General features: G+C 40.9%; 1 protein-coding gene across 1 annotated transcript; it reads left to right on the top strand.

Moving 5' to 3' along the window:
• The first annotated feature begins 281 nt into the window (after positions 1–281).
• LOC150083838 (uncharacterized) lies at positions 282–18054 on the top strand. Its single transcript, XM_090375807.1, has 5 exons — positions 282–592; positions 2366–3061; positions 3206–3394; positions 9837–10041; positions 17643–18054. Exons 1-5 carry the CDS (start codon positions 541–543, stop codon positions 17752–17754), a joined length of 1254 nt encoding a protein of 417 aa, XP_090231933.1. The 5' UTR covers positions 282–540; the 3' UTR covers positions 17755–18054.
• Positions 18055–25848: the final 7794 nt, after the last annotated feature.

Raw genomic sequence — 25848 nt, 5'->3', positions numbered from 1 at the left:
AAAGACGGATGGAAAGCAAAAATAGTGAGTCAAGTGACATATCATCCCGGGCTGGGACTCTGGTACAATTCTTTTTAAATTCATATTTTGGGCACCACCAACTCTTTGTACTCCAGCAGACGGTGTCGCTGCAGTACAAACCGCTTTTATTTTTTCCCCTTCCCTCCCTCCTCAATGTAATGTATTGCGTTCAATTCTAAATACGCTGGGTTCACGATTAAAATTTTCCAACAGTTCTACTTTAAACTCTGGTTTAAGATTGAGACGAAAGTCGTACATAAAGGGTGTGATATTTTTAGAATGCTGTTCGCTAACGCGGCACGGACCACCCTTTAAAAAAGAAACGCAGTAATTTGACTGGTTTACGGAGAGACCTACTTTTTCGAGTTGTTCTTCTGCCCCTCCCATCTGAGCTGCGCCGACTAACTCCTACAGGAAAGAATCCAGAGAAAGCCTGTTGACCCAGTACGGGTACCCCAGTCCACATCGGCAACTCTTCTGCGGGTGAACGACAGACGATTCTTCGATATTTTCGTCGAAATGGAACGCAGCTTAATCTTCATTCTTATGGTCGCCCTGTCGTCTGCTCTAGGTAAGCGTTTTGAATATTTCGATTTCGCTTATGGCCATCTGGTAGTCATGGCAACGAGTAATCACGTACTTCCACCGCTAGGTAGAACTGCAGTCGCTTCTGCGAACAAGAATTTAAGTATTATAATAAATGATAATATAATTATTATAACCAGGGCCGTTACTAATGTATGTGGCCCGGGGTGCCAATTGAAATATGGCGCCCCATAAAATTTTCCTCATTAATTTGTAGAGAAATTTTCCTTTAAGAAATTCAGTTTTTTTAAATACATATTTGTGCCATTTGTGCTCAAAACCGGAACTATGCCTAGGGAACTTACTCAATCTGGTACTGGTGACGAGAGCACTTCCAGTACCACCACAATGCATCTCTTTCCTTACCACTTAACACAGCCTACACGTGCTTTGAGTAACCGTGGTTCGAGCCCGCATGATTATTAAATACTGTGTTGTTTTTTTGTATTCTCTCCACCATGTGAACTTCTCTGACTGTGTAGTTGTCCCCGAGTGTAAAACAGAAACTTTATTTTTTTAAACGCTGTCTTCATCAGCACTTCCTGAAATAGCTGCTCGTAGTACGTACAGGAAGACAGCATTGAAATTACATAAAATTGCCCTCTTATTGCGCATGCGGAAGAAATGAAGAAACCTTGGAAGCGCGCATTTCTTTCTCGTTCGTGTGAAGTGAAGGACATCGGCTTTGGATGGATAGATGGTCGTGACCTATTTCTTGTAGAACTCAGATCTGATCGACAATTGATAACCGAAGCTTGTTATCGATAGTTGGGAAGAGATGCAACTACAAGTTTTGAAATTCGCAGTTTTTCTATTCCAGGGAGAATTCGAGCTTAAGTTGCGATCAACCGGTCGATCGCGATTACTTATTTTTTTGACACCGTTATAACTAAGTTAAGAACATCAAATTTTTAAGAAAAAAATGCTATCGTAGATCCCCTTGAAAAATTCACAAAAAATAGATACCAAAATTAAAAATTGAAGAAATGTATGTGTTAAAAGCCAAGTAACTAAGGCCATGAAGTGTCAGTACATTATGTTTATAAACTACGTGTATTCGGAGATTTGCCTTTTTGATGGATGAAAAACCCTAATTTTCAGAGAAAACTATGCTACTCTCGCCTGAGACCGACTAACTCAGCCACCTTGTGAGAAAAAAAAAAGCCCATAAATGTTCCTGTCGTTTGTCTGGCAAAGGATGACGTAACAAAATGTTTAATATGATGTAATAACATACTGTACCTGCATAGTGGCAAAGAACTCGTCTTATTTTGAATTTATGTGATATTTAAGAAAATACGAAGTGTACCATTAATACGCAAGATTAGAGTACAATATTTGAAAAAGAGAATCCGCGTTTTTGCGGGTAAAAGAAATTAAAGGGGAAACCAAATCATGTGATAGAATAGCGCTCAAAAAGTACAAGTGGACGTTTTCTGATTTACGATTATGTTTTCAGTTGGGTTACTATAACCTACTATTTAAAGATTATATAGTATTTATTCATGCAGTATCAGTGTATTATAGGATTTAATACACTGATATTGGTGATAATCGTGAGTGGCCACTTTATTTGATACACCTCCCAATAGTTGAACCCTCTTTAGCCCCCAGAACAGCCTGGATTCGTCGTGCCGTGGAAAAGATAAGCGTACCTTATAAAGTAGCCACTCAGTGTATGTAGTATTTATCTATAAAGGTTTAAAATTTATTTTGGATTATTGCTTTCATATTCATACCGTCTGTGTGTCTCTTCCAGTGGCTGGCCAGTCCAGACGTCAATCTTCGCGGGATTCATCACACCACCCATCCTCCCGAGATCCTTCCACATACCTAGTTCCACCAACAGAAGAAGGAGAAGCCTTACCAGAGCAAATTCCAGTTCGTGATGTCCCCAGAGGACGTACCCACAGAAGGCAAGAAATCCCTGTCGAACAGCCTCTCTCCAGAAGAATTCCTCCCTCGGAAGAGCCCATTGCTCGAGAACAGGTCCACAGAAGGCAGGAAATTCCAGTATATCAATCTCCCCCCAGAAGGGATCCACCCCAAGAAGAATCCATTGCAAGGGAACAGACTCACAGAAGGCAAGAAATTCCGGTGTATCAATCTCCTCCAAGAAGGGTTGCTGCTCAAGATCTCGTTCCTGACTCGGATCCAGTACGCTCTATTTCCAGAGAGCCAACACACAGAAGGCAGGAGGTTCCTGCCCGCCAAACCCCACTGCCGTCTCGCCAGGATCCTCGTAAACAACAATCTGTTTCTTCTTCCACCTGTACCGAGCCTAACGGGTACTTCCCCGATCAAAAGCAATGCGACCGCTACTATGAATGCCGAAATGGAACCGCTACCGAAGGTCTCTGTCCAGACGGACTGGTATTTAATGCCAAGAGTGCCCCAATCTACCTTCGATGTGATTCGATGAGGGACGTGGACTGCAGCACCAGACCAGATCTTCGTAAGTATTTGGAAACTCACAAAAATTCTTTCGAAATATATCTGCTTTGAACATATAAGTATATAAATAAAGAACATTCATTTATTTGTTGGCTGCACTCTGTCACCCTATCTTTAAAAACACCATTCCATTATTTATTTGTAGAACCTGCACAATCAGCGCCAAATTGTCCCCGAAAGAACGGGATTTATGCGCACAAGTCCGATTGCACCCGATTCTTCCAGTGCGTGGATGGAGCATCTACAGAGACTGTCTGTCCCCCGGGGCTGGTGTTTAATAAAGAAAAAGCGACCTGTGATTGGCCAGATCTCGTTCCAGAATGCAAGCCTGAAGGTAGGTCACGCAATATACCGTTAATGAATCCATTCCCGTGTCCACCACTGTTCTAACTTTTTCTAAAAGGATTTAACTATTTTCGAGTGAAGCATTCTCCATGGTCCATGCATTCTTCTGGTGATTTGATCTGTTTTAATAATTGATGATGCCTGCGCGGGTATACAATGGTTATAATCCCCATAACACGTCGAAAAGCCCCTAGTTCGAAAACCAGGCAAATCGACCAGAGAACACATGCAATTTAAGTTAGACAGTTGGGTGACTCTAATATGACAAGTTTGTTTTCAGTTTAATAATTGATGATAAAAGAATTCTGGATTTCGGAATTCTTCAATTAATTAACCCGGACACAAGTAATTCAGCATCATGTAGTCAACTTGTATTAACTCTTAGGACTCATTATGGGGGATCATTTGGACTTCGTGAAGTCCAATTTAAATATAAGAAAAGAGAGGATACTGAGGAGGATACAACACTTCAATCATAATCCATTAGGACAAAGAAACATCGCGAGAAATTTTGGAATCATAAAGAGGATGGTTATTACACCATCCTTAAAGACGTCTTTTCAAAACTTATTAGAATCCAAGTTATCTTTTCTCCTGGAGTTCTATAGGTTAAGTGATATATTGTCATCATTTTGCACTTTGTAATAACAAAGATGTCTTAAGGAGCGAATAATTTGCGCTACAAAAGGTTCAGGTCTAATCTGGATTTGGAGAATACCCATCAGAGGCTAGGAATTGTGGAATAATGTTCCATCCCATAAAAGTCAATCTTGTAGGCACCTGGTTAGAAAATTCCTCAGAATGCTAATTAATAATTATTCACTTTTAACAATTAAATTTGTTCAGCGTTACTGGCATTCAACTATTTTTGAGTGGAGTGTGTACTACTGACATTTGTCTCCTATTGACCTTCATTATGATCATCGAAGCAATTCTGGAAACCATTTCTGGATTATTTACCATCAGCTCTCTTCCTATTTAAACAATCTCGATGGAGGTCCCTATACAATCCGAACAAGATAACGATATGAACTCGTTATCTTGTTCGGATTGTATAGGGGATTCGAACAGAGGCGGGATTCGAACCCGTGACCTTTGGGTTGGCAGGTAGGCACTTTACCCACCCGGCTAGCCCGGTCTACAACACTTTAATAAGCAAACATTACAGACAAAGTGGAAATTTAAACTTTTAAATTAACATCATAAACAGATTTGACAAAAGCAGCTAAACTAAAATCAAATGACTATTTAATTTAACGGGTCAATTATAATAGGGGCAGCAAGAAAAATAAGAATTTGTGAATGGATCAGGCCTGGTTCTTCAAGAAATGAAATCATTTTTCAATGACAAGCAAAAAACCAATAGAGAATGGTGAAAAACATGAACCCCAAGAATCCTATACTTTTTCCAAAATGAAAAGAGCCATATTCAACAGGATAAGACAAATCCATTAAAAAATAATCAATGAGAAACTTGCAGAAGCAAAGAGAATCCCTTACAACTCGAAAAAACATGGAAGGCTTTCAAGGAATGGGCCGATCACACCTTTAGAGATTATGGTAATAAACCACCTTGCTCAAACCAACCTCTTAACCCAATAGCCAATCGGACAGCTATGGAGAACTATCCATCTGTAGTAAAGAAATAGCAGCGGTCATCAGGGGCATACCAAACAAGTGCACCACAGGCCCAGACAAATTAAGATACATATTAAGATATGTATCTTAATAATGAAAAGAGGGAATTTGTCTGGGCCTGGTGGACTTACTATCGTATACTTTCAATAGAATCATTGAGACAGCCACCCTCCTTAAAGCCTGGAAAACGTAACCCCTCTGGCCGTACAAGGGGCAATTGTAGTTTGCAATCAACTGAATAAATAAATAAATAAAATAAACAATATCTACAAGAAAACACTTAAAGTTCAACGAAGAAGCCATTTTGGTGTTAAGTGACTGCATAGTTCATTATAGAATATCCTGTTGCCCTCCGGTGAAATAATGGATGAATTGATGATGATGATGATGACGGTTGGTTGCTTATTTAATCCACAGAAGGCTGTGACCATGACATACTTTTAAGTTTGAGTTCAGTTCGTTATTTATTTTGTCTGGTTCGGATCCTATAAGGACATCCACTGACATTTTTCTGGACAGTGGTGAAAATGGTTGAAATACTCTCCCTTTTAGAGTTAATTTGATATCCCTTTGAAGAGGAATCACCTACAAGTTGCCGGTTTCTGTTTCTAGTGGTCTATTTATTATAAAAGTATATTTTTATATTTTATTTTATTTATTTTGAAGAATGTCTTGGTGCATAGGAGCAGAATTGCATCCTGCCACGTTCAACTGCAGCAGTATTTGTTGCCTGTTTTCGAGTTTTCTTTTTCCTAAGAGTTCGTGATATTACCACGCAGTAAAGCTTTATTCTTTGTCGAAAAACTTGCCCTATTTTAGCAATCGCCCCTACCTTCACACTCTGTTTAACATCAGCTTCCGCATATTTCCGGATTGACAAATACCACCTGCCCCGGTTTTCGCCATAAGAAGGAACCACTCGACTTTTTTCTAAATAAATCATAAATTTGTTTTTCTTATCTGAAGTCTTAAAAAAAATATTAAAGTGAATCGCAAAATACGTCACTTTGCCAACCTGTTTACTGCACTGTTTTTAGACTTTTCAAAGGACCCCACCTGAGGTGGTCTTTTTCCCACCAAAGGGTTCTTTGAAAATGGAGTTTGGATTAATATATATATATATTTTTGTTTTCTATTGAAATCATTTTGTTCATAAAATATTTTTTTTAAAAATTAACTACACCAAGCGGGCACTTTATTAGGCGCACATATTCTTTTCTTGATCTGGTGGTTTCCTTCTGCAACAGAATCACGTATTTGTACCATGCGATATCAAGCAGATACGTAGGGATTCTGTGGCTGTTTAGTGCGAGACTAGGCCAGAGGAATCATTAAAAGTCTTTGGACAGAGAATGATTATTATTTCTTCTCCTAATCGGTTTTTGTAATCCCGCTACGGATACTGGTGCAAGGGACAGTTCTTAAGTCCAGTTATTATTATTGGTCGAGGAACTCTCTGCTCCTAGATTCTTATGATGGCTCTTTGGCATCATGCCGGTGGTTGACACGGTGATCGAGATGGCCATTAATTGTTCCACATGCCACATTTCTTTCACTTCTTTGTCTTAGGTCTGAGCACTTCCTGGTCTTTTCTTCATATGCTTTCAGGAGGTTGGTTGTTGGTGTTGGGCGCCACTTTAGATAGGTAGCCATTTCCTTCTTGTCGATGAGGATTATGTCTGGTCTGTTATGCGGAATCGTCTTGTTGTTATGACACGGTCCCAGTAAAGTCCTATGGCTCATACAGTAAACTTTCTTTGATCAGCTTGTATTTTTGGGGTAGCTTCTGATTTATTATCATGGCCACATGATCATGTCTGTGAGTGTAATCCATTTGGGTAATCACTGTGCACTCTACGGTGATGGACTGGATTGTTTCTGGGGACAGGTGTCATCGAGGACATGTCTCATCTGGGTTACTCCTGGGTCTCTTGTGATGTATTTCTTGTAGTTCCTGGTGCTAATTATAGATGGATGGCGAGCATGAATCCTTCGGTTTCAGGGAAGAGGTTTCCTTTCGTAAACCAAGCATTGAAAGCCACCTCATCTATCTAGTCTTGATGGAGGTCGTTGTAGTGTCTGCCATGGAGCATTCTTCGCCCATCGTTCTGTCTTTGTTTCTCCTGTTGGTGTAAGTGCGGTCTCCTTGTTGAGTTGTGTGCTGTTTGTCTATCTTTCTTATGACTTGGCAGATTTGTGCTGTGTTTTCTTGGAAGTAGTTTCGCAGGTTCTTACTCGCCTTCTCTTGTTCTGTGAGGTTAGGCAATCCCCGCCCTCCTTCTTTACGGGCTATGACCAGTCTCTCGATGGCCGACTTCGGGTATGTAGCAGCTCTTGGTCATCATTATCTTCGTCGATTTCATAATCTCCTCCACCTCGGTATTGTTCCATTCTATGATCCCGAAGTACGTTAGTACTGGGACTGGGTAAGTGTTTATGGCTGTGACCATATTCCCGCCATTCAGCTTTGATTTAACAGGCATCTCAATCTCTGATGATATTTCTCAGTCAGGCGGGCTTTGATGTCATTGTGTTCTAACTGGTGGGTCTGCATCATCCCCAGATATTTCTGTCTCTTCGTCTGTCATGGCTTCAATCTCTTCACCGGCCTTCAGCTGGTATTTTAGTCCGTCTAGATGTCATTGATGTAATCCATGGGTCTTGAGCTTGTCTAGGCCAAATTACATCTTAATGTCAGTGCTGAACTCTTCGGTGATCCGCAGTGACTTGTTGGAGAATCAACTCCTTAAAGTACAGGAACCATCGTTAGGATGTGATCATGCAATCGTCAGTTGGAAGATGAAGAATGATGTTGTAGTAGTTAAAGGTAAGGGAACGGGTTTTAAGTTCAGCAGAGGAGACTTTGACAAATTAAGGAGCTATATGGCATCTCTGAACTTGGCCGAATCCCGATTGATGGTAAATACATTTGAATTATGGAATACTTTTAAAGCAAAAATAACAGACGCCATGAACGCATGCAAATCTTTAAGAAAATATTGTCTGCTCTCGTAGCACAGTGGTATTATCACCGTCCTCCCCCACCGGTTGGAAACGGCCCTGGTTCGAATCTCGTTGATGGCGCGAGGAACTTTTATGGACTTTTTTTTTCACTTGAACAGTTAGGATTACTGGTAAGATTGATTGCTAAGATGGATTGCTCGGTGACTGCAGGGCAGAAGGCAGAGGGATATTCTTCAGATTGGTTAACGTCAGGAATGGGATCCCTCAAGGATCGATCTTGGACCACTGTTATTTCTCACTTTCATAAATGACATCGATGAAGGGATAGAAGGCGCGATGTCAAATTTGCAGATAACGTAAAGATTGGCAGTTGTTAATGATCGTGTCAACAGCACACCTTTAGAGATAGTCAGAGAAGTGGTAGCTATAAATAATGCTGCTAATTGCAATGTCTTACACTTGGAGAATAGTAATCTACAAATAGATGATACACTTGGTGCGGTTGAATTAAAAACAATGGAAAAGGAAAAGGATCTGTGAGTTGCAATATGGGCATGTATGAAGTGCCTGTATTTTAAGGCAGCCAGGAAAGCCCATTGTGTCCTATCGATGATTTATCGAACGTTATATTGTAGAGATAGTGAGTTCATAATCCCACTGTATAAGATAATTGTAAGACCACATTTGGAATATTGTATTCAAGTATGGAGACCTCATCTGAAAAAAGACATCGAGCTTCTTGAAAGGGTCCAAAGAAGGGCAACTCAAATGGTAAGATCGGCAGAAGGACGCCATATGAGGATAGACTCCGTATGGGCTACTGAGCTTAGCAAATAGACACCTCAAGGTGACCTAATGGAGGTTTATAAGGCTCTTAGAGGGATTAATAAAATGAACGAAGGTGGAATTCTCACAGTTATAAAGAATTGCAGGTCATAAATTAAAATTACAGGAGTCGAGGTTTACATTAGATTGTAGAAAGTTTTCTTTTAGCAATGAGTCGTTGATAGCTGGAACAAGTAGCCCTTGCAGGTAGTTGAAGCTGACAGTTTGAATAAATTCAATGGTCTGCTGGACCATTGAATTTTTTCAATGGTCCAGCAGACCATTGAATTTATTGATTGAATTTATTGAAGTTACCTGTATGAAGAGGGAAGCACATAATTTTTTGTTTTTTTTTATCTACTTTTTTTTGTGAATGCATCAAAAACCTTGGGGGTCCTTGCGCTATATGGCGAATACCATTACTATTGCTATTAGGTCCGTGTACTTCCTGATCTTTTCCTCGTTGGTTTTCTGGAGGGTGCCAGTGCTGGTCACCGCTGTGTCAATCAGATAGGTAGCCTTTTCCTTCTTGTCATCATTATAATTATTATTATTTAAAAAATCTTCCTCCTTTTATGAGATTTTTTCTGCCACATGATGGGTACTGGTACAAAGTGTATGGATTGGTTGGTTGGTTGTGTCCGATTACTATTATTATTATGTTTATTATTATTTATTGAGGAACTCTCTTACTATCCAACAGGTGTTCTGGATTGCGGCTTTCTCGAGTTCCATGTAAGTGTTTTCTGAGAAGCTTATTGTTGCTAGTTTCTTATGAGGCTCTTTGGCACCCAAACGGAACATAAATGGCTATAAAAAAGGTTTGTCATCCTGCGATTGTTTCGTTTTCCACCGAAAGATGGAGCCGCTGTCGTTTCAATTGTGGATATTGTATTTGAATGATTTCCGTAGCGAAAACGCATGATTTTTGTCAAAGTCCTCGTTAATTATATTGAAAAGTCTCTCTTACACACTAACAAATACAATAACAAATTTTCTTTCAGAGTTGCTGGGATTTTCCTGTCCCAGTTCGAGCTCCCCTGCCGGGGTTTACCTACGCTACGCACATGCCGATGATTGTCGACTGCACTACGCTTGCATCGGTGGTGAGGATGGTGTGTCCAGACCCCGACTGCTCTCCTGCCATTTTGGACTCGTGTTCGATCCCACCACTAGTGATTGCCAAGATCCTGACAACGTGAAGGGATGGTAAGTTGCAATATATTAGAAAATGTGAAGAATAATACCTGACATAATTCGCAATGACACGTGCCAATTTACGTCGCTCTAGGGTTCATGTTAACATCCCTCATGGGTAGCACAGTTGATAAAATCACCGTCCTTTCCACACCGAGGGGAATAAACCAGATTTCAAAACGATGACGAGAAGAATGTTTATGAGCCTTTTTCACAACGTGGCTCAGTTAGTCAGTCTCAAGAAAAGGTGACATGGATTTTTTATCCCGAAAACTCGGGTTTTTCGTCCTGCAAACAGAAAATCGACCTTGGAACACGCAATTTACAGACAGTATATATAGAGCAGTATGGCCTTTGTTGCTGATGCTCCTAAAACCCTATTACAACTACAGCCTCATCCTACTTATTTCTGGACTATTCCCCTACTTATTGCAACATCGGATTTCTTCCTCTTCCTCATTCCTGTCCTGAAGTTTTTTATTCATGGAAAACACTTTGCTGCTGAGGTGATTTCTACTGCCGAATTGTGGTTTGAAGGACAGTCGGAGGACTTCTACAAAAGAGAGGGCTATGGAAGTGTGTTGTGAGGTGGCAACAATGTGTCATTTTGTCTGGTGTTGAAAAAGTATAATAGATGGTGTTTGTTTTAGCCTTCTGTTACAACTACTTCTGGGTGAATACAAATCTTTCTTTGTGCAAAAACAAAATGGACACATAACCACCCAAAATGTCGGGACGGGAAGACTAAACTGATTGACAGTTGAAGCACGCTCACGATCCCTTAATTAATTATTGGTATCATACAACCAGGGAGCACAGATAAACGTAGCCGAGCACACCATCCAGCGGACTCTCTTGCTGATAGGCCTACGGAGTGAATAACCTGTTCATGTTTCTGAACATTGGATAATTGGAAAAGTCACCTGGGCTGATAAATCAACGTTTCAGCTCGATAATGAACATCACAGGATGCGTATTCGACAGTGAACAGATGAAACAACTGTAGGAGGAAAATAAGCTAGCGCCGGTGGTATCATGGGTTTTGGGATGTTTTCATTGACATCACTGGCTCCCCTCGTCCCAATTGAACACACCCTCAGCATTGTTTCGGACCAAGTTTTGCCCTACATAGTGACTGTGTATCCAGACAGCACTGGATTCTTTCAACAAGACAACGTCATAAAGCTCGCATTGTGCAGGAATGGCTCGAGTGTCATTTTCAAGCATTTCGTGTGATTCGCTGGTTGCCAGATTCCCTTGACATCAATCCCATGGAACATTTATGGGATGCAGTAGAACTCAGCATTCGCCAGCCCACGTCAGTGCCTCACTCCGTTACCGAACCCTGTGATATTCTGTCCAGCTGGTTCAGTATACCTGAGAGCATCTTACGCGGTCTTGTGCAGTCGATGTCACACCAAGCGCAAGCGGCTATCACTGCGAAAGGCGGCCCAGCACGCTATTCGGGAGATGGTCATAATATTTCTACTCACGAGTGTAATACACTTGTGTGGCCTGTTTATTAGGAAACCTACCTAATAGCAAATAGTCCTTCCTTTAGGTCCCAGAAGAGCCTGGAGTAGCCCTCACAAATGTCAAAAGTATACCACAGAGATGCTGATCTTGTTAATTCAATTGCTTCCCACAGTTCTTGCAATTTGGACAGTTATGGATACCTACTTCGAACAGCTCGTTTCCAATCCATCCAATCCAACAGGTGCTCAATTAGATTGAGATGTGATAACTGAGGAGGCTAGTACTCTGAATCCATTCTCATGTTGCTGGAACCAGTTCTTACAATGGTGGAATATGGCAATTATCATCTGCGAACAGCTCCTTTGCCCATGGATATACTGCAACCACCACCGTGCATTGTTAGGATGGCTCTATAGACTCATGATATTTTTGCTATATGCTGATCCATTCGTTGTATTCGGGACCATGTTCCACCATATTTTGTTCCATATAAATCAATTCCTTTCATGGTATCATATCTTGAAAGGAGCTGAAATCTTATCTTGGATGAGAACCTATGGATTGTGATTTTTGAGTAGTTGATCAAGCAGATTCAGCAAGAAGAAACATGCATAAGGTAATATATGTAGAAAGTAAAGAGAAAAATATCTCTTATTGTCTTCAGGAGCAAAAATATTGAGGAATCGTCAGTGAATATCGTTAATTGTGTTGTAATAATTCGCGTTTACAGTCTTATCCGAACCAAATTAGAGTATGGCGAGGGAGTAGAGGTAAAAAAATGAGGGAGTAGAGGTAACAATATATTTGAATCCGACATTTCGAAATAATTCTACGAGGTTCCTGGACCAGTTACATTTAGAACTTCTTGTTTATTTTTATTAACTTTACACTCATTTTAAAATTTAATTAGAAATAAAAATATATTTATTTTCCCATAAACACCAGAAAATCGACATTCTGAATCTGACAAATAATTATTTAATTTAAGGTTGGAAATTTTAAATTTATAAGCAGTTTTTATCATGAAGACATTCAAGATAGACACTGCTTCATACATTAAAGAATAACTTCAAGGCAACCGACTTATTAATCTCCATCTTTCGCAACCTCCTTAACGAATGGATGCTCATTATATCCCATAGTCACTACCAGACTATGATAACCGAAAGAAGAGGAGTACCACAAGATGGGGTATTATCTACCACCTCTTTCCACTCATCTTTGAACCATTTCTAGCGAAGTTTACAAACTTCAGCTCTTACGCTGATGACTGATGACTCGAAGTTATTCGTTCACCTCTGATGGGGAGATTCCCTTGGATTGGAAAAGTGCAAATGTATCTCCCATACATAAGGGTGGCTCTAAAAGTGAAGTTGGAAATTATCGACCTGTCAGTCTGACTTCAGTAGTAGAGAAAATCATGGAGGCAATGATCAAGGGTGGAATTCAGGATCATTTGGACCGAATTGAAATTCTCAACGATACTCAGCATGGTTTTGTAAAGGGAAAATCATGTTTAACAAATCTGGTTCGCTATTTCGAAAGGGTCACTCACGAGCTGGATTTAGGGAATAATTTCGACATTGTTTATTTAGATTTCAGCAAAGCTTTTGACTCAGTCCCACATGAGCGGTTGCTTTATAAGCTGGAACAGGTTGGAATCACTGGGAAAATCCTTAGATGGATAGAAGGATGGCTTCAGGGCAGGAGGCAGAGGGTTGTGATAAATGACTATTCCTCAGATTGGGTTGATGTAAGAAGTGGGGTTCCCCAAGGATCAGTATTAGGACCACTGTTGTTTTTAATTTTCATAAACGACATTGATGAAGGGATAGAGGGCGTGATGTCTAAATTTGCAGATGATGTTAAAATTGGTAGAGTAGTTAATGATCACTGTCAAGCTGAGCTTCTTCAGAGAGACCTAGATAGACTTCAGGAATGGTCAGAAAAATGGCAGGTGTTGCTTAATCCAACAAAGTGTAAGGTATTACACCTGGGAAACAGTAATCCCAAAATAACTTATTCACTTGGTGGAGTTCAACTAAACCCAGTACTGGAGGAAAGGGACTTGGGTGTTACGATACGGTCAGACACGAAATTCTCTGAGCATTGTAAACAGGTTGCAAGGAAGGCCCATGGTGTCCTATCGATGATCTATCGAACTTTTGCAAGTAGAGATAGGGACGTGATAATCCCATTATATAAGGCCTATGTTAGACCACACTTGGAATACTGTGTTCAAGTATGGAGACCGCACCTAAAGAAAGACATCGAGCTTCTTGAAAGGGTGCAAAGAAGGGTAACTCGCCTGGTGAGATCGGCAAAAGGGCGTCCTTATGAAGAAAGACTTCGAATATGTGGGTTGCAGAGTTTGGAAACTAGACACCTTACAGGAGATTTGATTGAGGTGTTTAAGGCTCTGAGAGGCTTCAGTAAAATGAATGAGGACGAAATTTTCAAGATTATAAATGATGCTAGAACTAGGGGACATAAATTCAAGTTACGGGGGGGGAAATGTTTAGATTGGACTGCAGGAAGTTTTATTTTAGCCAGCGAGTTATAAATTACTGGAATAAGTTGCCTTCATGGGTGGTAGAGGCCGACAGTTTGGGGAAATTCAAAGGTCATCTGGATAGTACTTTCGGGTAAGGGAAGCGCATAGGATGATAGGTTTAATTTCCTTTTTATTTATTTTTTATTTTATTTTTTTTATTTATTAATTATTATTATTTAGTTATTTATTTTATTTTATTTTTTTTTTTTATCATTATTTTGTTCGGATTTTTTTTTTTTTTTTTTTTTTTTTTGCTGGTGCAGCATAAGCCATAGGCTTTCTTGCACCATGCGGCCGTTACTAATACTAATACTAATACTAAAAGTGTTAAACAGATAAATCAAAATACTGCTGCACAAATTAATCGACTTGTTGACTAATTAGAGTGGCAGGGCTCCGACTTAATCAAAAAAATCCTCCCAAATATCTATCACCAAGAAGCGGAGAAAAAATTATATTCAAGCTATAACGAATGGCAACAAAATCACAAAGGTGTCATCCCACACGGATCTTGGTCTCCTGGAATGAAAACTTTAATTTTCAAGACTATTTCATCTATACAAAAAGGAAAACATACGCAGCCTTCTGGGCGATCCACCAGGAGCTTACTGGTTGTCAACATACGCCCCTTATTTGCAAATACATTGAAAGTTGCCTCACGCCTGTCGCTATATACGCGTCAGAACCATGGTCCTCAGATACGTAAAGTATTGTAAAGAAATTCCTGGCAGTTGAATATTGGGTTCTGTGATGGTTGAACAGGATCTGTGGAAACCCGTTCACCATCTCTAAATCTACACTACATGCAAGCATGAACATGACACCGTGGAAAATTAAAATTCTGGAAAAGAGCCTCATCACTTTTGTCAAACTACCAGCTAATAGGATAGATTCCCCAAACGTGAAAAAATCATCTCAGCATCAAGTATCCGTTCTAGAAAGCTACATAATCAATGTCATCTACCTTAGAGATATTTTCCCAGCAAACATTATTGAACATTTCAACAAGCTGCAAACTATTGGATGAAAAGAATTACAGGAAGAATGTCCTGGAACACTTGCATCGAAGCCTGGCCTACAGTGAATCCTGATACGATCCTGTCAATCCATCTACAAGTCCATCACATGTCATCTACGGACGCCTACATCCAGAAACTTCTGTGCTTGAAGACTTTGACTGTCTTTTAATAGATTGTAATTGAATTCCTACTGTAAACTTTCCTGTGTATACATGTTCAAACCCAAGTTATCTCCCTCATTCTCATACTATACCAATTCCAGGCAAGTGCAAGCAACTCCAGGTGTTGCTTTCGGATTAATTTCACATCGCAGTAACTCTATAGAGTTTCACACAGTCATTTATAAACGAGCATGCTGCTTCTAGATGGAGCTGGTATCGCCGGAAATAGCTGGTGTTTGCTGAATTAACCATGACTTTCCTAAGTGTGTAGGCGTGCTTATTCTTGTAATCTCTCCTATTAATCAATAAATCACTCGAACGCATGGCGTACGCCTCGCGTGGCTAGGTCAAGGTGGGCTTGCGAAGCCAGGAGTTACACTGCAACTACTGTGGGTCACGATTTGCATCGAGTTATGGGAACACCGAGGAAAAATTGGGTTAAAACGGGGGAGAAATCTGCGTAGTTGGTATTTCCCCACCCACGAGAAAACACGGAGCTGGATATGGTAATTAATCATAGCTGGGATACAATGTGTCATCCTGTCGAACTTTAGAAAATGAAGGCGTTAACCGTCGCTCTAACTTCAACAATTCTTCTACGAGATATCCACCGATGCGAAAAGAGTGAAAAAATTAAACAGTTTTTTGTCTCTTTATAACCTTTTCAATTATCTTGAACCCATTGCAGTTTGGCATGGCGATTAAAAAGAGTCAAAATAGCACACGGGCTGATCAAAAAAAACGAGAACATCGAATCAGGCAGACTTTGTTTCGAACAATAGCAAGTGTGGATGTATTCTGTAAGATGTTTTAGTGCGTTTTGGCTTAATTGTAACCATTCTTCCAGCAAAATATCTCGTAGCCTTGACAAAGTTGAAGGAAGAGAATTCGTTTCCAAATAGCTCTCTCCAGCATAACTCACACATTCTCAGCAGGACTGAGATCAAGTGAATGTGTATGTGGAGTGGGGGGGGGGATGGTGGAATCCGTGTCATGTTCTCCGAACCATTCTAGCACGATGTGCTATTCATCGTCATCCATAAAATGGTCATCACCTTCCGAATAGAGTAACATTGCTGAGTGCAATAGATCTGATACCAAATTCAAGTACTCCCTCGATGACATACTACCTTTCACCAGTAACAACAGGCCCAGTCCGTGCCAAAATACATTTCCCATGCCATGATACCACCCCTAGTTTCTTGGGTTGTCTTAACAAGGAAAGCGCTTCGTTAGGTTCTCACCACATTCTCTGCCTACTCTCAGTGCACTGTATCATGATTCGTCTGACTACGTGACTTTCTTTCATTGTTCCACTGTCCAATCACAACGTTCTCGCCACCACTACAAACGGATTTTTCTGTTTTTCTCTGAAATATGTGCTTCCGAATAGACGGGCGACTACCAATACCCAATTTATTCAATTAGTTGTGCATGGTACAAGTTGAACTAGGGCAGTTCTGGACTTGGTTAAATTCAAATGTTATTTGCTGCACACAGGACAGTCCTCACAGTAGGACAGCTTCGCCCTTGGAATATTGTTTTTCTGCCACATTTACGCCTTTGAGATGTGGAAGAACCGCTTGCTTTCCACTCATTAAAAACCTTTCAGATAGAAGCTCTTGAGAAAGCAGCCATGTGTTTCGTTTCTTGAATCGTGGCTCTGTTCGCCTACGATAAGATCTTTTACCAAGTCTGACGGACCACTTCAGATTATTGCAGGTGAACAGCCTGTGGGGTCTTCTCACTGTAATTGTCTTAATATAAACAGACCAAAGAAATATATTAGATAAATCATCATTAATCTCCTGTCCAAAGAAGGAAAGAACAGATCACCCCGACTCTTGCTTCCCTCAGCGGCTAATTCTGAAAAATCTCAATTCTCTGAGAAACGTGTTTCCTGCCTCGAGACCTTCAACAAATTTAACACCATAGAAATTGTCAAAAAGAGGACGGAGGGCACTCAGAAGTAGTCGAATGCTGTGAAATAGGACTTGGAGATCAGAAGAACTGATACCAAAGAACATAAACCACCCATCACAACAGACATTGCACATCATCAATCTGCACAACCCACCGTATATAATATTAGATATTGTGCCAATGTGCAGATGACACGTCACTTTTGGCAGTAGTGTGTACAGTCACTGACCAAAAATTAGAAACCTTTTGCAATTGGCGTCAACAGATAAGTTATCATTTCAAAGACATTGTTTTCCGATAAAGCGTGAGTTTACCTCGCTAAAATAAAATTGTCCATTCTCATTTGCACTTATTGAATGACTTATTTAAATGCATCTGTTGAATGACGTATTTACAACTGTGTGACGTATCATCACATTTTATCCAATTACGATGACTTAATTCTTTTACTAATATTTCTCCATTTTTCGTGTTTTTCAGTGAAAAGTATTATGGTGATGCAATTAAACCAGAGGCGACCAAACCTCCCGAAGAGTCATCAAGGCGAAAGGCCTCCAGACGAAGGCAGAGAGGTCACGACACGGAAGCGTAAAGATATCATTCGACCTTTAACTCCAAGACAACCTGTTCTACAAACACCAGTGCTACAACTTCCAGTCCTTTGGCAATGCCGAGCTAAATGGATTTGCCCACTTACAAAAGGCCCATTACAATTGCAAAACACCTCAGTCCTAAAGGATTACTCAGCAGGCGAATTAAGACAGGTGATCTAAAGACACGTGCAGTTCTTTTAAGGAGGTTAGAAAAGGGGTTTTGTTATCGTGCACTGGTGACAGATATTTGTACAGTACTTTGAAGTCTCAATGATGTAAAAATAAAGACATCTACTCGATTTGAACAATGTAAATATTATTAATTTATCAAAAACCAATACTTGGTTCACCACGGTTCACTTTTCAACACCAAACACACTGGTAGGAGTGGGAAAAAATGATTATATTACTAATCTTTCTGTACAATATTATAAATAAAATCGGAATTTTTTTTTCAATCTGTAGAAAACCGTCGGTTTGCATGTATTTCTGTATTAAAACTCTGTGTTTCCAGGAAAAAGCAATCCAACTTTCCTATAAGAAAGATTACCGTGGTGAGAAAAAGCCCATAAAGTTAATAATGAGCTGTTATTCATGCAGTTATTAATCAGTCCAAACTTGGTTTTGAACAGACTAAGAGTAGAAAACTTGCTTCTTGCTTCCAAATGACAGCCGAGCATTCTGGTCTCTTGCCAAAATTATTGGCTGCAACTTTTCCCCATCTTTGTTCCCTCCTTGGTCAAACACCAGATGGTTATACTGCCCGTTCATCCAAGGATAAAGCTCACCTGCTAGCAACCTATTTTTCTTCCAACTCGTGTTACGGTTTGCCAACTGTTTTTTTTTTTTGTAATTGGGTATCCAGTTTTTTCGCTGACTGCTCACTGCGGGTGATGGCAGATGGCCTCTAACTTCTCCACTAAGGCTGGTGGTCTCCAAGGTTCAGTTCTTTCTCCCGCTCTTTTCCTCTTATATATTAATGAATTTCTTCCATTTACCAGAAACCCTATCAGTAGTTTTGATGATGATAGCCCATTGCCTTTCACCTTCCAGTTTGAGATACCTTTCCCTGAACAAACAGTTTCAAGTGCTCGAATATCCACTACCAATTCTTTAAATGCTGATCTCCAGGTAATTCTCCAGTGGGGCAATGATAACTTAGTTGATTTCTATCCTTCTAGAACTCTGTCTTGTCTTATATCTCGCAAAAAGGATTCTTCTGCTCCTATGCTTCAAAGACACTCCGATTTCTAGGCCAGATCATATATTTCTATTGAGGATTACTCTCTCTCTCTCTCTCTCTCTCTCTCTCTCTCTCTCTCTCTCTTGGCATAAGCACATTATAAATATTGCTTCCTGTGCATCTAAAAAACTTGGTTTTTTAGTTTCCGTTTCTAAATTAACCTTCCTTCGTACGTATTTCCTGAAAATTACAATGTACAGAAGTTTAAGTCTGAGGTCGACTTCATCTTCTCAAAGCTTGAACCCATGCACGTTACTAAGCACTATAGTTTCTAATACCTCTGGTGCTTGGACTTTTCATAAAAAAAATAAAACTTCCTTCAGTCTTGAAGAAAAAAAAAAAGCAGCGATCATAACACCGTGCTAGACGTGAGGATCATCAAACATGTGAAACTTCATCACCACAATTATCCAAACTGATAAAATATTCAGATTTAAAGAGTATCAAAAATGTAGTAGAAGCTTTCAGAGTTTCACCCGTACAATACACTGCTCGACAAAATTAACACAACATGTAGAAAACGTTTTTTCACTTAGTGGCTGAGTTAGTTGGTCTCAGGCGTAGATAGCAAGGTTTTTTTCACTCAGAAACTGAGGTTTTTTCGTCCAGCAAAATAGGCAAATCGACCAGAGAACACACGCAATTTACAGACACAAATACGGGTTAATGTAATCATTTACGGGTAACCCTAATATAGTATTTTTTTTTTATACGGAATAAATATACAGAGAACTCTCCCAGACTGGTCTGGAGGAAATTATCACCCCACAGTACCATACAAAGTCCAGGAATGGAAACAATGTAAACTGAATTTTTAAAATTCCCCTATTGCTTGGCAAACAATCATTCACCAAGACAGAGTTTTTATAAACTGGGGCAGCCACCGCTTCAGAGAGCACGTGGCTGCAGATTTTGGGCACACCACCCACACCTGCACCCAGGCTACTGCTACTTGTGGCCATTGTGCTGAAAAGGGCCACGAGTATAATACGTGCCCTAATAAAGAAAAATCGCCAGTCTGTGCAAATTGGAAGGGACAGAAGAAGCCTCACGAACACTCTATCCGTGACAACAAATGTCCGATATATTTAAAGGCGAAGAGTTTACACCAATCAAAGACCGATTATGGCCCAACGTCTTAAACCGTACAACACCAGCGTCCTGAAGATACTCCAAATAAATGCACAACGGACAAAAGCAGTAGCTGAACAGCTAAGAATAAAAGCAGATGAAGACAACTTCGATATTCTGATCTTACAGGAGTCGTACACATATGCAAATCAGGTCAGGGGGTACCCCCCTCACCTATAAAATTACTCAAGTTGATGAAGAAGCCCCTTGGGCTGCAATAGCAACTAGGAACCCTGACACAATTGTTAACAAAATCCCTCATTTATGCACATCCTGGGTGGCGTGTGCCCACATCATCAGCTCCGTGGGAAGTTTTTATATAGTCTCATTGTACTGCAGGCCGGGGGTGGATATACTTCCATACACGAGATATCTGGAGATCGTCCTTACAACACTCCCAAATGAGAAGATCATCATCGGTGCTGACGCCAACTGCAGGTCGCCTGCCTGGTTGAGCACTATTGCTGATAGGCATGGCTGTAGGGACAGCCAAACACTTGAAAATCTTCTCGAAAATTCCCAGCTTACCGTTCTAAACAGGCCGAACAACTTTCCCACCTTTTGTAATACCCTGTAAAAATCCACAATTGGTGTCACGTTGGCTACGAGAAACATATCAAACTTCATCGTGGGCTGGGCGGTTCAGGATTCCTGGACCACTTCAGACCACAGGACCATAACATACCAAATAACAAGATCCTTGGATAGAATACAAACACCAAGATTCACACCTCAAAGGTACGCCATCACCAGAGCAAAATGGGACCTTTTCGCGGAGAAGCTGCCCTTCTTAGCCCACCAGCTGCAAGTTAATAATTACCATCCCACTGATACTGATGCCTACCAGAGAAGTCAGAAATATAATTATATAGAAGCTAGCAACTGCGCCATTCCTAGGAAGAAACCCATTCCTGGTGCTGCCCCGTGGTGGTGCTCAGAACTCCAGCGCCTACGGCGGGAGATCAACTCCCGAAGAAGAGCCTTTCAACGAGCGCGACGCTCCTAGCCAGCCGCGGAGGTGGAGGCCCTCCGCCAGCAATACAGAGAGACCAGACATATATACTCGGCTACCATCAGGAAACGCAAACAAACATCATGGGAACACCTAGTTTCCACAACCGGAAACACCGATCCCTGGGGGTGTAGTCTATAAAATCACAACTAACAAACTCCCAAGAGGAGAGGTAATGAAAAAAAAAAAACCATAACCCCGCAAGGTAACATAACAACCTCACGGGATAGATCCATCAGTAACATATTGGATACAATTATCCAACCAGCAATGGATCCTAGTACAAGTCAATAATAGCAACTCTGCCAGGACAACGATATATATACAGTCCAGAACATCAAGAGCTGCCCTTCACCATTGAGGAGCTGCATACCGCAACTAATAGACTCCGCAACAATAAATGTCCAGAACCAGACCTACTTGAACCAGAGATCATAAAGAAGACTGTGGAGCAAACCCCATATCTCATCCTCGACCTGTTCAATCACTGCCTGCAGACAGGAGTCTTCCCCTCTGATTAGAAGACAGCTAACATACGCCAGATTCTGAAAAACCCAACCAAGTCTCCAGAAATCCCATCTTCATATAGACCGATTGCCCTGTTATCTGTGCTAAGCAAGCTTGTCGAATACCTTCTACACAGTAGAATTACAGTACATTATAATGCAGCAAATTTATCCTCTACAAGCCAATATGGTTTCAAACAAGGATGCTCAACAGTTGACGCACTCCAGAATATCCTTACAACTGCCACAAACTCCAATAGAAAATATTTCCTGATTATTTCCATAGACTTTGCTGGGGCGTTCGACTCACTCTGGTGGTCGAACGTTCTCAGCCGACTACGACGTGCCTGTCTTCCCGGAAACCTCTATAACACCATAAGAAGCTACCTCACAGCAAGAGAAATAAATATCAATGCACCTTACTGCAGAGTCAAACGTCAGGGTTTACAGGGGCCTCCCCCAAGGCTCGGTACTGGGGGCCGCTCCTTTGGAATGTCGTACTTGATGATTTCCTGAACACTAATTTTCCCAGGCCTATGCAGATGATTTGATCCTGGCCGTGTCTGCAGACTGCAGAACACAACGAGAAAATTCTGCCAATTAGGCAAAACTGGTCAAGGGATCATAATCTTCAAATCTCTCTAATAAAGACAAATTCCATCTTACTGAAAGGTTCTTCAGAAGACATCCACAAATTAAGATAGACGAGACCACAATACGTTTCACTGCTGAATTGAAATATCTAGGAATAATCCTGGATCAGGACTACATTCCTTCCACATTTGAAACACTTGCTGACAAAGTTAAGGAACTATACTGCCTTGGTCGGCAGAGTTACGCGGCGCGATTGGGGCCTCAACCGCCACACTTTCTCGCTGTTCTACAAAGCAGTATTTCTACCGGCGATTACATACGCTGCAGGGTATGGTATTCGAGAGCAAAAATAAACAGAAAGAAGCTCGAAACTATTCAAATATTTATCCTCCTTACCATTACCAGGACCTGCTCTACTGTCAGCACGCATGCCTTCAGATGCTGGCAGGCGCCCTCCCTTTCGACCTGGAGGTGATACGATGCGGGTTCCTCTACCAACTATCAAAAGGCACATCGGTGACGTTCATGGACCATACCATTGATCCCGCTAACAACTTGAAGGCTGAAAAGAAGCGCCTTAGCCTCCATTTACAGCAGACCTGGCAAGATAGATGGGCTAACTCCACTAAAGGAGATATAATTAGGAAATTTATTCCACATATCAACAAGGTATATCCCAAGTCTCCTTCATGGTGTCCCCCCCCGGCCTGCACGCAAATTTCATGCTAACAGGACACGGATCCATCAGAGCCAAGCTCTCAAGTCTTGGAATTATTCATGATACCTGGAGTCACCTAAGGTATGACTGCCCTTTGTATGAGGACCTTCGCTGCATTCTGATAACCAGAATTAACTTCAATCCAAAACACCAGGAGCATTACTTGTTGGACAGCGACAGAGAGTACAAGGTCTTCTCGCAATACTGCCATGAGCTCTTTACAAGAAGAAGATCCCTACCACTGGAACGACAACATATACCTGACTAACTCGCCTTGCCCAAATTCAAACAGGACGGTCAACCTGACTACCATCAATATTTGGACGGGACCTCTGTCCCATGAATGATTTAACACTGTTTTAGACCTTCCTGATTTAGAACTCTTCACTAACTCTGATATTATGCAGCTCTGCTGACACAGTGACTAAATGGACGGGAGCCCTGAAACCGCTCCCAAATCAGACTGCAGTGAACGTAGATCTCTAATTTTGGCGTCAAACGGGAAAAACTCTCAGGAGAGACCCCTACTAATGACACAGTCCAGTGGTAACCACACACCTAACGACCAGGCCTGAAAGCACCGAACTCGTAGTGACCAGTATACATCGGACGGGACACATGATATACAGTCCCAAGTGTGACCTATCAGAGACGTCAAGACTGACATATCAGACTCGCAAGACTCTGAAAAAGAACACAGGATGGGATCTTCATCCCGGGTATGACACTCCACCAGCACAGCTCAGCTGCTGCCATTAAGCTTTCCTTGCCACGCTCCCTTGCGTGGTCCTTTGCCTCCATCCCCCCAGGCGGGGGAGGTTACCCCTGGTCTCCTCCCCACCACCGCCCCTCATTTCCCTCTGGTGGGGCATGGACCTGCTCCACTGTTTTGGTGGTCACCTTCTCTATGGACCCCTTATTTCTGTCTTTTCCCCCAGCCTCCAGTCACCCTCCTCTTCTCTAACTTGCAACCAGTCTTCGAATCATCTCTAAATTGCTTGAGCCCTACACCCAAAAACTTAATAACAACATCAAATCGCATAACCAGTACCCCTTTTGACTGAACCCTATCTATAGCGTTTTTTTTTTTTTTTAGGTCCTAGCCACTGAAATCTCAGGAAATTAGGTGGCAGGACCCAGAGTAAATAACTATAATAGTGGTGTACCTGGTCTGCCTCCACGGGGCGGAGTGTGCACAACGTTGGGACCCATTAGGGCGCAGCGGCTAAATGACCAGAGGAACAACGGTACACGACACTACACATATACAAAATCCATATACAGTACCTTTAAACCTCTGGCATTGACAGTGTTCTGTTTCACATCCACAATGTATACTACGCAGAGATGGGGAAACCCCTGGTGCCGTTTGACACTAAACACACTCTGCCAAATGTCAACGTTGACATTGGACATTGGAATTGACATTGTCCAATATTGTCATTGGACAATATAAAGATATTCCAATTTCAACGTGCTTCCTTGGCCATCTAGGATGATTTCTCTCCTACTGAGTAGTCTAGGACATGATAAGACGGAAATTTGAACCATGGCTTAGAGTTTAAATCATACGGATTTTGAGGGAACAGTTAATCCCGTACGGAAGATACGGGATTAACTGTTCAAGAGAATACAGGAATCTTCTTGACTCATTTTCCAAGTTCCATAATGGTTTTCATCGCTGGAATAAAATGTCATACTGCTTATTGCCATACACTGATTTTCGGCATTAAATAAAGATCGTTTTGTTTGATGTTTTGATAATTTCTCTCGTGCCTCTACCATTAGCTATTTGGATTTTTAGAGTAAGAAATATTTCTGACATAGTAATTTAACATGTAATACGTAATCTGGTACAGAAACAAGGAAAGTATTTTGAGCGTAAAGTTCGCAGATATTCAGCAATCGTGGATGGTGTATATCCCCAGCAATCATACAATCCTTTATTACAATAAGACCCAAATGGGACTGAAGATTGTCCAATGTCAATATGTTTCTCTGGCCATCTAAGACCACAGTTGGTAGGATTGCGTCCTCCCCACACCGAGTGGAAAATATCTGGATTTCAGTCCCGTCGATGATGGGAGGAATTTTTATGTGCTTTTTCACAACGTGGCTCAGTTCGTCGGTCTCAGGCGATGGTAGCATGGTTTTTCTCCCGGAAACTCGATTTTTCATCCAACAAACAGAAAATTGACCACAGAACAAATACAATTATAGATAATATACACAGAACAACATGGTCTTAGACGCTGATGCTCCCAAAACCCTTCCACAACAGCAGCAGCAGCACCTTTAACAGATATTCAACATGTTTTTATTTAATTTTTTACGATTTAATATTTTTAACTGTTTTAAACATGGGCTTTAAAGTAAACTTTAAACGACTTTTATCATTTAAAAAAAAAAAAACTCTGGAACAGGATGAAAAAACGGGGCCCACAAATTATTTAATTCTGCCAGTAGCTCAAATATTTTTGATCAGGCCTTTCATGAATTCCTAAGCTGGTTCTTGCCTTCCACTAGGAAGAATCAAAGCAATGATTGATGATGTTTAATAGCAAACCATACACCAACTGGTCTTCATAACTTAACTGGTTTTATTGGGGTTTCCAGCTGTCTTCTAATTAAGACTCTGTCTTCGAATTTTTTTTTAAGTTCACCAATTGTTTGGTAATAAAAATACACATGAAAACAGGGCAATTACTAAACCAGAACAATTTTTATACTGTGAAACTACTCGACCCCTGGTAACCAAAAATCTTGGTTTACAAATTAATCTGTCAGAACATTTTGACTGGCTGAAATATTCAATATACAGTAGATACATACAACCAATACCACACTCACACGAGAATCGTCTTATTGACAATATTCTAAATAAATTTT

Source organism: Mastigoproctus giganteus, chromosome 6 (assembly GCF_048544385.1).
Source record: "Mastigoproctus giganteus isolate SK-2022 chromosome 6, ASM4854438v1, whole genome shotgun sequence".
Taxonomy (NCBI): domain Eukaryota; kingdom Metazoa; phylum Arthropoda; class Arachnida; order Uropygi; family Thelyphonidae; genus Mastigoproctus; species Mastigoproctus giganteus.
Note: the sequence above shows the minus strand (reverse complement) of the source record. Positions and strands in the feature narration are given on the sequence as shown.